The 14,836-nt window shown below is 42.3% G+C and overlaps 5 protein-coding genes and 1 non-coding gene across 6 annotated transcripts; 3 read left to right on the forward strand and 3 right to left on the reverse strand.

The window, feature by feature from the left end:
* Positions 1-1,005: 1,005 nt before the first annotated feature.
* On the forward strand, positions 1,006-3,339 carry BDB00DRAFT_877631 (uncharacterized protein; the record flags this gene model as incomplete). The annotated part of the gene is made up of 7 exons (XM_053127639.1): positions 1,006-1,020; positions 1,119-1,226; positions 1,317-2,237; positions 2,299-2,368; positions 2,441-2,547; positions 2,632-3,052; positions 3,131-3,339. 7 exons carry the CDS (start codon positions 1,006-1,008, stop codon positions 3,337-3,339), a joined length of 1,851 nt encoding a protein of 616 aa, XP_052974510.1.
* A 141-nt stretch (positions 3,340-3,480) lies between these two features.
* Positions 3,481-4,472, reverse strand: BDB00DRAFT_849212 (cytochrome c oxidase subunit IV). The gene is made up of 3 exons (XM_053125351.1): positions 3,921-4,472; positions 3,706-3,837; positions 3,481-3,628 (listed from the first exon to the last, which is right to left on the reverse strand). Exons 1-3 carry the CDS (start codon positions 4,126-4,128, stop codon positions 3,498-3,500), a joined length of 471 nt encoding a protein of 156 aa, XP_052974511.1. The 5' UTR covers positions 4,129-4,472; the 3' UTR covers positions 3,481-3,497.
* Positions 4,129-4,472, reverse strand: BDB00DRAFT_849214 (uncharacterized protein). Its single transcript, XM_053125352.1, has one exon. It carries the CDS (start codon positions 4,419-4,421, stop codon positions 4,137-4,139), a length of 285 nt encoding a protein of 94 aa, XP_052974512.1. The 5' UTR covers positions 4,422-4,472; the 3' UTR covers positions 4,129-4,136.
* Positions 4,473-8,698: 4,226 nt separating this feature from the next.
* Positions 8,699-10,979, forward strand: BDB00DRAFT_849220 (Sodium/calcium exchanger protein-domain-containing protein). The gene is made up of 11 exons (XM_053125353.1): positions 8,699-8,988; positions 9,086-9,214; positions 9,294-9,331; positions 9,416-9,479; positions 9,552-9,724; positions 9,810-9,830; positions 9,944-10,005; positions 10,093-10,146; positions 10,225-10,299; positions 10,407-10,665; positions 10,760-10,979. The coding sequence occupies exons 1-11, from the start codon at positions 8,766-8,768 to the stop codon at positions 10,808-10,810; spliced, it is 1,149 nt and encodes a 382-aa protein (XP_052974513.1). The 5' UTR covers positions 8,699-8,765; the 3' UTR covers positions 10,811-10,979.
* A 226-nt stretch (positions 10,980-11,205) lies between these two features.
* On the reverse strand, positions 11,206-13,313 carry BDB00DRAFT_772882 (uncharacterized protein; the record flags this gene model as incomplete). The annotated part of the gene is made up of 5 exons (XM_053120069.1): positions 11,206-11,250; positions 11,357-11,517; positions 11,593-11,652; positions 11,710-11,806; positions 12,006-13,313. 5 exons carry the CDS (start codon positions 13,311-13,313, stop codon positions 11,206-11,208), a joined length of 1,671 nt encoding a protein of 556 aa, XP_052974514.1.
* A 397-nt stretch (positions 13,314-13,710) lies between these two features.
* Positions 13,711-13,783, forward strand: BDB00DRAFT_t107. Its single transcript has one exon. It is a non-coding gene; the product is annotated as a tRNA-Ala (tRNA).
* The last annotated feature ends 1,053 nt before the right edge of the window (positions 13,784-14,836 follow it).

A 14,836-nucleotide genomic window follows, 5' to 3' on the forward strand; every position in this document is an offset into this window, starting at 1 on the left:
CTCTATCAGTGGCAATGGAAGTCAGAAGACTCATCAATAGGCTTTTCCAAGATAGAGACAAGATGGATTCATCGTAGCATAGAAGAGCTGTAGATTTGCTAGCGTATTTGAGCGTCCAATAGTGAAAGGGGACGGTGGATAATAAGAAGAGAAGTATGAAGATTAAGGCTTAATTTGTGTGGATGACCAATCGAGTAAATCCGAACACCAAAATTGGGGTTCTTCCTGCCTTTTTTTCGTTCTTTTCTTTTTCTTCCTCTCCACTCGATCTGTTCCCCGTTGAAGCGCATTACCCTCTTCACCTCTTATCTTGATTTTGGGGAAAAAGATCTCTGTTGTATTTCTTAAAGCTCTTTTTACATATTATAATGCACTCTGTTTGCATGCAATCCTCAGCAAACTTCCTGTGATTTGTACATTTATTATATTATTTTTCTTTGTCAGCAATCGCCTTTTCTCTAACCTTCTCTTTGTCGCATTCACGTCCCTCCTCCCCTTCCACGCACACAACACTCACACACACGCACACTCGTATATACACGCGCCCCTTCTTTATATTTTTCCCTCTCTCTTTTCAACAATTCCTAATCTCCTCCCTTTAACTCAACAACAAACACGCAATAACTCGAGAACACCTTACAAGTTCGAAGAAAAAGGGCAAAAACGAGTTATATATTATTTCAGCACTACATATAAAACGCACATACACACACACACCTTGCATTTTAGCACTCGGCAATCCACACACACGCAAAACACTAGCTCTTCACTCATACGGCGCAAAACACACGTCCACACGAAAAGTTAAAAAAAAAGAACACAAGCAGCATTATCTTGTGCACCTCAACCTCCCTGCCACATTACTAAATATCAGCAATCGCCACAACCAGTTACAACAAGCTTAGACGCACAAACCGACTATTTATAGCTTTTCAAACGTCAAAAACTTTTTGTTCCACCATTTCACCTTCAGTCTCGATTACCACGTCATTTCCCGGAACAGTAATGTCATCGGGGAAGGTAAAGATCGAGTATCTTTGGGGATGGTTGATTTGATTGAGGCAAGGAAGAAAGGAAGTAGAGACTGATTTTTTTTTTGTTGCGATTGTTGATTATAGAAATCTGAACAGGCACTTGCGCCGACCTTTGGGTTTGGCGATCTCAGCCGTGAAGAGATCAACACGGTTCTCAGTCAAGCGGGAGTCTCGCTATTTCCGCCAAAGAAGGTATACTTTGAATGTTTGGAGAGTTTAGCAAAGGCTGGTAGGAGTAGTAGCAGTAGCAGTAGGACTGGATATTGACTTTTAGTGGAATAGACTCCATTTGCAACTGGTATACAAAGAAAGCGACCTCAACCGCAACAGCAGCAACAACAACAACAACAACAACAACGTAGCGAACAAAAGTTGACTGCTGAGTCTGCTTCTTCAGTGGTACCGACGATGACAACGTCTAGTGGCCTGACCGCAACGACACCTGCACCAATAAGCAATGGCACAGTAAAGGAAAAACCATTGGTCAATGGTACCACGTCCAAACCAGCTACTACCACGACGACCACGACTGCTACAGCGGAACCTGCTACTACTACTGCTGATGCTTCTAGTGTCACTGCTTCTTGTCCTACAACGCAACAACAACCATCGCCACTTAGCAGCAAGTCTCCGGTTTCTGTTGCTGCAGAAACGCCCAAACCAAAACCAACCAGCTGGGCCGCATTATTAAAATCAAACGATGCTGCATCCAAAGCAAAGACAGCCGGAGGTAGTGGCAAGTCGCCACTTGCCGGTACGCCATCCCCACAACAAGCCAAACTTTCGGTCAACGGCGGTGCCAATGCCATGCTGGTACAACCACCTTCAGCAGCAGCAGCAGCACCCACAAAGTTCATGGGTATTGCTGATATTATTAACCGCTATGAGGCGCGTTTCGATGGACCTTTACTCGAGCCGCGTGGTCTTATCAACAATGTCAACACGTGCTTTATGAATGTGATCCTGCAGCCTTTGTCGCACTGCCCTCCCTTTTATAATTTGTTAAAGACGATTGGACAACATGTGGTGCACTCGTTTAGAAGCAAGACGCCCTTGTTAGACTCAATGATTGAATTCATGAACGAGTTTAGATCAGAGCCGGCAAAGAATGAGGAGGTCAAGGCGGAGCCCTATGGAGAACCGTTTGTACCTGAATATGTCTATGATGCCCTGCGTGGGCAAAAGCGGTTCGATTCATTAAAGGTAAAAGGGAAATTGGTGATTCGTTCAGTATTGGACTATACTTACATATACGTATCATTAGGGACGACAAGAGGATGCTGAAGAGTTTCTGTGCTTTTTGCTGGATGGTTTGCACGAGGAGATGGTTTCTGGTAAGTTGGAACAAAAAACGGGTGATCCTAGCGTTTGGATGATATCGTGACTAACAAAATTGAGTGAAATAGTTTTGAAAGAAAAGAGAAAATCAGAAGAAGCAGCTGCAGCTGCAGCGTCCACTGGCAATGGCTGGTTAGAAGTTGGACCTGGCAACAAGACTAGCAATCTGCAACTGGTATAAAAAGAAACTATTCTAGTCTTCAATGCTGATGCTGACCCGTTATACTAAAATGAACTTGCTGTTGGTTTGGGGGAGTAGACCGGTTTTGACGATTCGCCTATTAGCAAAATTTTTGGAGGCAAGGTACGATCGACACTGCGATGCCCTGGTGCCAAAGATTCGGCCAACCTGGAACCGTTCCAGTCCCTGCCATTGGATATCCAGCCTGACAATGTTACCACTGTTGAGGACGCTATTCGCAACATGACTGTGCCCGAAATCATGCACGACTACATGTCTCCCAAGGGTGCACGCGTCGAAGCCACCAAGCAAGTCTATCTGGAAACATTACCGCCCGTATTAATTCTGCACATGAAGCGGTTTGTGTTTGATAATGTGGGCGGCGGTGTACAAAAGCTTCAGAAACCAGTGCAGTATGGCGCTGAGCTAACCATCAAACAAGAATGGCTAACGCCCGTGCATCGGACGAACAAGCCTGTGACGTATAAACTCTTTGGCAGTAAGTGATTGATAAGGATGAAGTTGTAGCGATGGTAATAGCAGTAGTAAAATTAATGTTGGTTGCTATAACTACTAGTTGTATATCACCATGGCGCATCGGCAGGAGGCGGACACTACACCTGCGAGGTTCGGAGACAGAATGGAATGTGGCTGCATGTCAACGACACAAACATCACGCCAGTCTCCGAACAGGACGTGCTGATGACAGAGGAAAATACCCGAACATCTGAAACTATCCACGCTGACCAGACAGCGTATATTCTTTTCTACATGCGATCATCATAAACAGACATACACACACACACACACTATAGAGAAAAAGGCACCTATCCACCCACACTATACACACAACATCTCCAGCAGCAAACAGTATATAAATATATCAAAAAGCAAAAAGACGAGAAAAAAAAAAGATAATATTAAAGAGATGCAACAACAAAGCTTTAACGGACATAGCCTTTGCCCTTGTATCCTTCCGACGAGATACCAGTGATGGGGTTGGAGTTCTGGCTTCTGAGGTACTCATTCGTAGCCTGCTCCCACTCCTTGCTGAGGGTGTGAGGCGTTTCCTCGCCTGTTTGGAAAACACAAAACACTAAGTTTGCTACCTTTTTTTTTAAACAACTTCTGTCGGTGTCTTTATTCACTTACCGTTCGCACGAATCGTCCAAAAGAGCACGCCCGATGTAGCCAACAGAGCACCTACGCCGGCAAACACCTTACCTCCATGACCAGGATGAGTAATGGGCTCACGAGGACCATGTGGGCCAAACGCGATATAATCTATATATTTTTGTACAAGAGAAGACGTGTCAAAAGTACATGGAGTAGTGTGTTGGGATAACGCCCACGTAAAGCTTACGTACAGGCAGCCTTTTTATCCTCACTGGAAAGAACTTTCCAGTCACCCTTTTGAGCTTCTTCCAGCTGCTTGGCTACAGTGTTTTGCTCAGAGGCCGACATTGTCGACCAGCGCGTCTCTAAGTCTTTCAAGGCGATGGTGGAAGCCTTGCGCTGTTGGAAGTTGCGAGGTGTCACGCGCAAATGACGAGTTACAGACGATGTTCGAAACATAGTTTGGGCTATTGGAGGAATGGCAAAAAAAGAGTGAGGGCTTTGAACGGTATTGAAGCAAAAAAGGGAAAATAAGGCAGAAAGAAAGAGAAAGTGAGAGAAAGAGAGCGTGAGTGTGGGTGTGTGAGAGAAATGTGGTGTAAAAAATTGCAGCAAACAGAAACAAACAACACAACCCCCTTACATTTAGATCGATCTCTCTCTCTCTCTCTCTCTTTCCACTCTTGTTCACCTGTCCCTTTCACCACGGAATTTGCACTCCAAAAATGCTGGACCGGCATGATTAAACCCATTGTTGGTGTAACCCTTCTTCTTTGACAACTTCCGCCCGTTTTTTTATTTTTTTTTTGTTTCTCATTAAGGTGAAGAAAACAAAAGAGAGATGTATGTTTGTTTTATCTGCACGATATAGAAATGTGGGTTGGGCTTAATCAGTGGACGGCGAGGTCCCGTGACCTGATATTGAGATTAGCAATGCATATCAATACGCACTAATTAGACACAGCTTGCTGTTCGCAATGCCAAGTATAAGCACATACTTTAAAATTTTGAAGCTTAAACATGTCTAACAGCATGTCACATACATGGGTATCAGTGCACAATAGTACTTCAAGCTGAAGCGATATGATTTTTCTGGGATTCTTATGTCAATAGAAGTATTTGTGGCTGCCGTGTATAATCGTATTGTGAATTCGCAGAGACGCTGTAACTATATAAAGCGCGTATTTTTTACGAGGCTAATCATACAGTTTGTTTTTGGTGGTGTGGCTATATTTACAAATCTCAGACTCGATAAAACAAGCGTGTGGCTACTGCTACTGTCCAGGCCAAAGCTATAACGGTGAATCCGCTCGAAGAGCCATCTCCAAAAAAAAATCGAGCAAAATACTCATAGTAGCTGCTGCTGCTGAGGTTGTGCATATGCCTGCTACGACAATTGAGACGACATCGTTGAAAGATCTGTAGCATAATAGCAGCTACGCTTATCAGAGCTCCCACCTTGTATGTATTGCATTGTGCTACCTCCTTGCAGATCTAAAATATACGGATCATATCTGTTAGCAGTTTAGCATAGCATGTCGGTCCATAATAGTACTAGTAATTTTTTTCTTGTTGCGGACACGTATGTATATCACTTTCTCTCCTCTAATATATTACTTACATGGTCAATTGATAATAACGCATTCAACAAAGTGCGCTTGACTTATTAGGCGTACAATCGATGTTATTTTTGAGGGTTTATATTCCAAGAGGGAGCTCCTATAACATCAAGTGGGGCTGTTTCTTGAACAGAGCATACGCACGACGATGAACAACCAAAACCAATCCTATAGTTACTAGTAGAAAAGTTCCCAAAACAGACATACTACTACACTTCTTTAGCTCGTGTGGCCTCCTCCTCCCTCACTACCGTGTGCACGTCTTCCCGTTCGATTTATTTGCATGACATGATTCAGTGAATATAAGTGCCAGTGCTACTATATCTGCTCTTATATGATATGCGAACTTGAACTTTTCCGGGCTATATGTAGTAGGCCCGGCAAAGAGAAAAGAACGAAAGAAAGTATGCGCACTGATAAGTTTCAAAGCATGTATTAGAACAACGATATTTTCGCGGGTGGTCCTACTAAATGAGGCTTGGATATTATAAATACCGTAAATAATAAGCTGCATGCACTCAACACGCAGCACAAGCGCATGCTTCTAGAAGCACTTTGTGTGTTCATTTTCTATGTCTCTTGCGAATACTGTGAATTGTTGATAATACATTATATGGAGCTGGAAATCCTGGTGGTGTGAAACAGGGAAGGAGAGATCATAGAAAAGAGTGATTCAAGTATTTGCTCATATGTTGATTAAGAAGGTATTATATGGCGGAAACACGTATTACCAGAATGATAAGGACGTGAAACAATAACAATAATGATGATTACCTACACTTTACTATGATAGGAGGAGGAGGAGGGAGTGAACCAAAGCTTGTCCTGTGATGTGAGGCGGCTGAACATTGTCGTGGGCTGCTATAATAATACATTAAGTTCGGCCAGCATTCGAGCGAGATCGGCCATATATAATCTTATTATGATATTGTATGCGCTGTGTAGAGCGTGGTTTGATTTGGGCAAGCTGTTTAGAATATATGAACCTCAAGTCATGGTAGTGCTAGTGATGAGTTGAGACAAAGGATGCACAGGACATGTTGCAAACTGAAGTCTGATCCAACGGGAGCCTATCAACATAAATAGGACAGACGTCGATGGAGTGATGCGAATAAGTGTAGTTTGTATTATTGTCATAGCTTTGGATGGGCATTTCGATACAAATAGGGCATGAATCTCGTATAAGATAGAGAACACTCATTTTTTCAATCAGGCTCACTTATTATCTATTTGAACGTTATACAAGCTCTATTTTTCGTCCAACTCTCTCCATTTATATGTGATAGCATGGCTATTAGAACGAAACATTGATTCCACACAAGTATGGCTTGAGAAAGGCACCTCAATAATTCTCAGAGAGTACGTCATATGTTCATAATAGAACCCGACATCTATATATAACACAAGTCATACTGTACATCATAGTATGGAGTGAGTTCCTGACGAGAAAACATTGAGATAATTAAGAACTGTACTGATCACTTTTCTCCAAACGGTTATATCAGTGCATCCATTGCGACGATAGATTCGCAAGTCAACGCACATGAAGGCGTAATACTCATCGGGGGAGCTATCTTCCTCCCAAGTAGTCTAAATCCTGGTGCGATATAGATATCCGGCACCTACTTCTTAAGTGTGAGATATTTTTGAGTGCTCAATTGTGATACAAAAGCTAGAGTACATGCCGATGAAATACTCCTTAATCATGCTTTAAAGTTTAAATGAGGTTATCGCTGCTTGTCGTAAAGAATACCATTATTCTCAGATTTCTACAAATGTACAAAACGTCTAGGTTTGGGTGATGACAGTAAATAATGAAGAGGAGTATAATCAGGTGAACGTAAATGCGAGTAGAGAAGTAGGTAATGGCACTTGCTTCTCCTTCTTCCATCAACGCGTTTCTCGGTCCAGCCCACCGAAAATGCGATTCTGCTGCTACCACTGTGGCTGATAAAACCCGACCCGTGTGCCACCTTCCATGTCGGCCCTTGCTAGATTTGGTTCTAAGAATAGCCTCATAGTTCACCAATCCACCACAAGAAGTAAAGTAACTGACAGTGCTTTCTCCTGTTTCCGTTTCTTTCGGCTTTGTGATATATAATTCTCCACATGTGCTACGGACTCGGCAAACAAATAAACATGTCCAAGAGCATACGGTCCGGGGATTCGACTTAAAAGGCCAAAAAATCAATCATATGGTACGTAAGCCACTCACTATTGGCTGATGTGCATCTTTCTTTTGCATACACAATCGACGCTTACCAATAAAGGAATCGCACGCCTTTGAAAACCGCACACTTTAAAAAGATGTTTATCGGCTTAATGCATTACAATAGAAAGAGGAAAAACAAAACATGCATGTTCTACCTGATCCTCTGCTTGGCTTCCCTTTCGAAGGCAGGCTTCGTCCTTCCTATAGTATCGATATAATGCACGGTACAGTATGTACTGGGTAAATATTTTTTCGTCTAAAGATAGGTCGTTGACCAATACTCCTAAACCAGCACGAGCGTAGAGCTAGTTAAATTATTTTACTCGCTGTCATACATTGAGCAAGCACAAAATTATATCCCATGCATATCTCTGAAAAGCTCCAAGATCCCTCTTTTAGTACCATCCTAAACACCATATTAGTTAGTATGTACCATACGTAATAACAGAGTAGTATATGGCCTGAATATGTTTCAAGTAGCAAATGACATGTTTGAAAAGTAGCTTTTTGTCGCGACAGCAACCATTATGCAATGAATGCGTCCTGTTTTTCGCACATTCTCGCCAAGCCCCGTCTCGCAATGATGTAACGTTTAATGAGGTGTGGCTCACGTTGGACAATTTAGAAGGAAACAGGCTTTCCAGAAAGCACCATATTAGGAGATAACCAAGGTCCTTGTGCGCCTTAATTAGAAAGTGGAAATTTCAGAAGGCTCTTAGCAGACCTACAGGAAAAAGGATAAGGTTGTCGATTATGGATTCTATTACTCCCATAATAGCGCTTAGAGCACTAAGCGATACTCAAAGCAAGAAGGAGGTTATGCTTTATATTATTGAAGATAGGAAGACTCGTTGCTGAGAAGTGAGTGCAGCATAGTGATCGCCTGGCGACAAAGACATCGAAACTAGGAACTAGGCTACGTCTTGCATAGAAAGAAGTGTCATACGCTGCTCTTGAATCGCCACCTATTTCTTTCACGTCAATGTGATGCAGCCAGCGACACAAGTCGTGATAAATAGAGTATGTAAAGATGTAAGGCCGTCATCGGCATGAAGCGCGACACGCTGCTGCTCTACTTCACTACCGTTTTTACATGAGAAGCTGGATCGGGGCGATCAAATTGCCATATCAATCGAATTCACCGGGTATATAATAAAGAACCCAACTCTGCGCTACTGCACGTTTTTTTTTTTTTTTGCTTTATTAACGTCTTTTCCTTTTCTTTCTTTTTTATTACCCTTTTCTTTCTCAAGTTCAACACAACCATGAACCACGAAAGCCAGCCACTTCTCGGGAGTTCGCGCGATGACGAGCCTGCTCCCACATTCTTCTCGTCGATGAAGGTCTCCTTCACCAACTCATGGTTCAATGTTCTTTTGATCTTTGTTCCCATTGCTTTGGGCTTCTCATTTGTTGGCGCCTCTGATCCTGTTGTCTTCTCCCTTAACTTTATTGCCATTATTCCTTTGGCAAAAATGCTGGGCTTTGGTATGGAAAAGAGAACCTTTATGCTGCAAAGAGGAGCTATAGAGCGTGTCTATAATTTCCACGCATGTTATTGACACAAGAGAAAACTATTGAACAGCCACCGAAGAACTTGCTTTGCGTACTGGCTCGACCATCGGCTCGCTTCTTAACGCTACCTTTGGTAACGCTGTTGAACTTATTCTTGGTATCGTCGCTTTGAAGGAAGGACTTATTCGCGTTGTTCAAGGTTTGACGGACTTTTTTTTCTTTTGGTGGTGTGTGGAAGAGAGAAGTTTCTCCTTATTGACATTGTACTACCTTAACAGCTTCCATACTCGGCTCTATTCTGTCAAACATCCTTTTGGTAAGTATTTATAGACTTATGATTTAGGAGAGAGCACAACTTTTGGCAGGAAATCCTGAACGGCTCGTCTATCACGATTTTTAGGTTCTCGGCTTCTGTTTCCTTTTGGGCGGTTTGACGCGCAGTGAACAGGAATTCAGCAGCATCGGTATGTATCCGTTCGATGTAATGAGAGCCGCATGACATATCTATTGACTATTTGTTTTGCTTGTACTTGCAGCTGCACAGACGTCATCATCGTTGCTTTCACTTACAGTCTTGTCCCTCTTGGTGCCTGCTGCTTTCGCTACTGTCGCTGGTGATGGTAAGGAGGCTACTGATGGCATCCTGGCTTTGAGCCAGGGTACTTCGATCGTCTTGTTGATCGTCTACATTCTGTACTTGATCTTCCAGGTAATATATCAAAAAAGGGAACTCGCGTAAAGTGACTCAGGGAGTTCATCATTTCTAACATTATGTCTTTGTTATGTCTGTTTAGCTCAAGACCCATACTCAATTCGTAAGTTGGCGCTCAAAGGGGGTGGGGACAGGTTGTGCGGAAGATGGCCAGGATGGTATTATGCAAGCTGAGAGAACCGATATGTATTCACACGCGCTGAATCTCGTTTTTAGTTCGAAGATGAAGTTGATGAGGAAGAGGTTCCTACTACCACCTTGGCTTTCTCTGCCGTTTTGTAAGTTGTCTAGCGCTGTGACCAGTCTTTAAAAAAGGGCAATGGGAGCCACTAATCTTGTTACTCATGTATGAAACGTGATGATAGGTTGATTGCCGTTGCCGGTTTTGTGTCACTGCATGCCGAGTTCCTTGTCGGAGCGTAAGTTGGATTGCATGCATCGTGTTTTCTCTAAAGAATAGCAAAAACTAAACCTCTACCTCCGATTTCCTTTGTTAGCATTGAAGGCGTTGTTGACCAGTGGGGTATCAACGAGACCTTTGTCGGTATTATTCTCCTTCCTTTGGTCGGCAAGTAAGTACTGCGGGAGTGGAGGATAGGAGGAGCATAAACTTGAGGGACAAATATACTAATAAGTCCGAATATATTGCTGCTACTCTTACTGTTACTGCTACTATTAGCGCTGCCGAACATGTCAGCTCTGTCACCTTTGCCATGAAGAACAAGATGAACTTGTGTATTGGTGTTGCTTTGTCGTCGTCGCTTCAAATTGGTCTTTTGGTTTCCCCTGTTTTGGTTATTGCCGGTTGGTTCATTGGCCAGCCCATGACCTTGTTCTTTGAGGACTTTGAGACCGTCATCCTGTTTGCTAGTGTTTTGATTGTCAACTACCTTATTCAAGATGCCCGCTCAAACTGGTTGGAAGGTGCCTTGCTTTTGGTAAGTCTTACTTGTTCGCCTCTTCCTCAACCATTGGGCATGTGTATGTGCACGTGCACGTGATACTAATCATACTTCTTCCTATGACAACCAGGCTGCCTATGCCATCATTGCCATGGCTTTCTTCTTCCACCCCATCAACTAAGTGTTGGTCTTCCAGAATTTTTCCCTCTTCCTCTTCACGCTGTAGTTCTCTTATACAACGCTGTACTAGTAAACGAACCTTTTTATATCAAAGATGATCAAGCTTTTTATTTATTGAATAAAAGTATCTAAAGGCGATCCATGCTGAGCCATTGGATCTTGAAAAAACTCCTTCGATAAGCAGGCAACGTCCACGACCCAGTATCGACATCAAAACGTGGAAATTCAAGTTATAAATATGACCTACAGCACAGTGCCCAGAAGACTGCAAGTCGTAACTTTATATATATATTTTAAAGATATCTACTACATGCGCTTTTTATACTTTGATAGTGCCTATCCATATTTGAAAGCAAAGAATAGGGTATATCTGGAGCGTAGGGTGTGGCGTCGTTTTTAGAGCACACGCATTGTTTGCAGTACCTTGACAGCGATTTCAAACTAGAACGTTCAGAAAGTCATAAATATCGTCATCCGCTTTCCGAAGGAGCATCCGCCCTCTTGTGCCTCACCCTGCCTTATTACTAAGAAAAAACAAAACACTTACGCATGCAACAATAACAGCGATGATGATGAGGTAGATGATGATCAGCGTCTGATATTCCACTCCAAAGTTCGTAAGGTGGTCTCTGAGCATGGAAAGCAAATCAGAGATAACCTTCAGTCTATCGTTCAGAATTTTTGCGCGTTGCGGGACTTCCAGGTAATCTAACAATAATGGAGCAATCAATAGCCAAATCTTGACTTTATACTACCTTAAACTACAGCGGACTGATTCTTTACCTCTGATAGCGTTATACATGGGTTGTAAAGCAGGCTCGGACCAAAAGATTTCCGGTGTGTCTATATACCACTGATAAGCAACTCTTTTCTGAACAACAAAAAAAAATCACATCCTACCAAGGACATTGGAAACCAAATTGACATTCATGCGCAAGCTGAATAGTTGACCGTTAACCTTGGTGATTTCTACTCTATTTTTCACTAGCCGTCCAGTCTGTGCCATTTCTTTAGGTAAATGCTTGGTATCCTAAATAAATACATTAAATATCGAACGAACGATGATTAACGTAGCACGATTGAGAAAAAGACCTCACCCGTCCCTGCCTCTTTTATTTTTGATACGCATCTATCATCCGAGAATCCATACATACCTCAATTGTCTTGTCCATCATATCTTCATACCGAGCAAGAACCGCGCTTTGTGATAATCCATGAGACAGAGTTAACTTGATCATATGGTTGCTGCTTTTTAACGTAATCATATCGTTGAAGATGCGAGGCTTGACTTGAGATACGTCGTATTGAAAGTGCATTTCTTCAATCTGCATGTCTTCATCTGGATTATCTCGGAACGGACGCAACGAGAACTGTGCAAAATCCTCAAGCATCAAAATCTCCTGAGCCCGATTGAAGTTCCAAAATACAACCACACCATAGTCGAAAAGAAAAACTTCGCCGCCGGAAAATATGCTATCACGTCGCGGAGTCGTAGGCGTAATAGCTGATGGTTCTGCTGTTGTTGTTGGTGCTTCTGTAGCCATTGTCGCTATGGGGGATGTTGGAATATCTTCTTTTACTGGAGAAACAGGCGCTGAGATGGATGATTGCAGTCTTCCGTTGTGGCTGCTACTGTTGTAGTGACGAACAGGGCTGACAGCAATGTCCTCATCGTGTTCATGCAAATGCGATCCGACTGTATCCATGCCGTTTTGTTCGTATGTATCTTCGTCGTAATCCATTTCGCTATCGTCGGAAATGCTCTCAGTAAGTGGAGACGCGCTACGTACACGCACGTTGAGCAAGTTTTCTTTACCAGGACGCATCGTCAATAATGGAAAGTGATATGCCGCATATAAACACTCGTCGTATAGTCTGGGAGTAACGCGATGATGCTGACGTAAAAATTGACGAAGAGGACCCAACGAGTAACCTTCGCCCGTAGAATATGCTGTGACCCGAGGAAGATTAGCAAGATCGCGCTCGTCTTGTGTCATGTACTCTGCTTCTGTTCGATAACCGTACGACGGTCGTAGAATCTCTGCTGTCTCTCGTTCTTCGTTGGAAGGACTCCATCCTTCATGCTGTTGTTGCTGTTGCCAATCTTGCTGTTGTCGTTGTCGTTGTCGTCGTTCTTCTTCCTCTTCTTCATGAAGATGCTCGAAATGGTTTAATTCTGGTTTAGTTGGCGAAGGAAGGACATTTTCCAAACCAACCGCTGATGGTTCAACGGATTTTGGGGGAAACAATACAAGCTTTTGTGAGATTTTACTGCTCCGTAGTGGTTGCGCCGTTTTTTGCCGAGGTGCCACTTGAGCAGAATCCGATTCTGTTCGTCGAAGAAGCGTTCTGCCATTGCTGCTGCCACTGCTACTTTCCGCCTGAGCAGAGGACGACGGTGCGCCTGGTTTTAGCACCTGCCGCGAAATTGCTGACGCTTGTTGCTGCTGTTGTAGCTGTGAAGAATGTGATTTAGATGGTTTATTCTCGGCTGTTTTTTTCATTACAGAGTTCGTATATGTGTAAGGTAAAAAAAAAATTCGGCCTCATGCAAGAGTGCTCAGGTGTTGAAAAAAATTAGAACTGCAATTCTTAGCTCAGCTGGTTCACTCTTACTTACCTTAAAATTATATAATGAAATCTATTAAAAAACACTATTGGATATTAGAAAACAATATCCAAACATACCAAAAGATAGCTTGTGTCAAAAAAACCTAGCACAAAAAAAATTTAAACTTTTTCTAGTTTGCATTATATGTCTTAAGTGCTGTAAATATTTATTTTTATTAATGCTCTATTATTTATTTAATAATTTTAATTATAATTTTGTTGTTGTTGTATATTGTTGTTGTTAGTAATGTGAATGTACGTATATATACGTTCAAACAGAATATTCAACAAGGGGATGTAGCTCAAATGGGAGAGCGCTCGCTTAGCATGCGAGAGGCACTGGGATCGACGCCCAGCTTCTCCAATTCAGATTCCAACAATCAGTTGGAAGCATCACTTTTATTATTTTTGTGGGACTGCTTATTTCTGGATTACTTTGTGACAAAAACCTTATTAACCTGCTTTCTCTATCGTTTTCCATTTCGTAATTATTGATGTCTTTCATTGCTATATTACGCTCTGATTTTGCTAAAAGAGTCGGTAGTGGTACAAGGAAAATGTTATAAGAGATTAAGCACGATAAACATTATTAATGAGAGTTAAAACCTTAATCAAATGAACTGCTCACTTGACTGAGCAATAAAGCTCTTCCTAGATAATGATATATACTACAATAGTAAACTTGAGATATTTGTGTTTTACTTCACTGAAAACTAATAACAACTAGCTATGCTTTAATAAGGAGAAACAACAAAGTATATTATGATCGGTTATTACCAAAGGCAATTGTATCCATGACAACCAAAATCATTCATACCGATAGCAATAGTCGCTGATTCAGCAGAGACAAAACGCACTCTTCACATGAAGCTGCAATATTAAACAGTGTCAACATATACATCTCATATCCAACGGGAGATATTTTACAAGAGTTCATTTGACAGTGAGCGCATAGACCACGCAACAGGAATGTTTACATGTCTGCTTCAAAGCGCTGTGTGCCTCGTCCCAGACAGTGACTCATGCTCTACTCGTGCTCCCTCCTAAAATAGTCATCGTTTGCAAGGCGTATTGAGTACATCGATGAACAACCGCTCACCTAATACTGGAAGTGCAGCAGGATTATTTTTCATTTTTCATTGTGATTCCCCTAAATCACCTTTAAGTTTATGGCTCTGCTCGATGGCCATCAGCAACGTAGGTTACAAAGAGGTTTGGCGCAAATACAGGAAGACTGACTGTGGTTGTTGATCCTTAAAGCACAAGTGTTAGCCACTGAGGCTGCCAACATTCTCTTATATCTGTAAAGGCTGCTAAACGTGATAACTCAGCGGTCGAAAACTGCACTTGCAGTTTTAATGGTGATGGTAGCGTACATTTTTTGTCTAACCATTACATGTACATCTATTCTTCGGGC

The sequence above is a fragment of the Zychaea mexicana genome, assembly GCF_025766255.1.
Source record: "Zychaea mexicana strain RSA 1403 chromosome Unknown BDB00scaffold_113, whole genome shotgun sequence".
Lineage (NCBI taxonomy): Eukaryota > Fungi > Mucoromycota > Mucoromycetes > Mucorales > Lichtheimiaceae > Zychaea > Zychaea mexicana.

What these genes read in the sequence shown, in the direction of transcription:
- BDB00DRAFT_849212 (XM_053125351.1), bottom strand. Translation starts at nt 4,128, where the DNA reads ATGTTTCGAACATCGTCTGTAACTCGTCATTTGCGCGTGACACCTCGC. An exon ending in TGAGGATAAAAAGGCTGCCT is followed by an intron (nt 3,838 to 3,920) that starts GTACGTAAGCTT and finishes AAAAATATATAG; the next exon opens with ATTATATCGCGTTTGGCCCA. An exon ending in TTGGACGATTCGTGCGAACG is followed by an intron (nt 3,629 to 3,705) that starts GTAAGTGAATAA and finishes TTTTCCAAACAG; the next exon opens with GCGAGGAAACGCCTCACACC.
- BDB00DRAFT_849214 (XM_053125352.1), bottom strand. Translation starts at nt 4,421, where the DNA reads ATGGGTTTAATCATGCCGGTCCAGCATTTTTGGAGTGCAAATTCCGTG.
- BDB00DRAFT_849220 (XM_053125353.1), top strand. Translation starts at nt 8,766, where the DNA reads ATGAACCACGAAAGCCAGCCACTTCTCGGGAGTTCGCGCGATGACGAG. An exon ending in GGCAAAAATGCTGGGCTTTG is followed by an intron (nt 8,989 to 9,085) that starts GTATGGAAAAGA and finishes ACTATTGAACAG; the next exon opens with CCACCGAAGAACTTGCTTTG. An exon ending in TTGGCTTTCTCTGCCGTTTT is followed by an intron (nt 10,006 to 10,092) that starts GTAAGTTGTCTA and finishes ACGTGATGATAG; the next exon opens with GTTGATTGCCGTTGCCGGTT.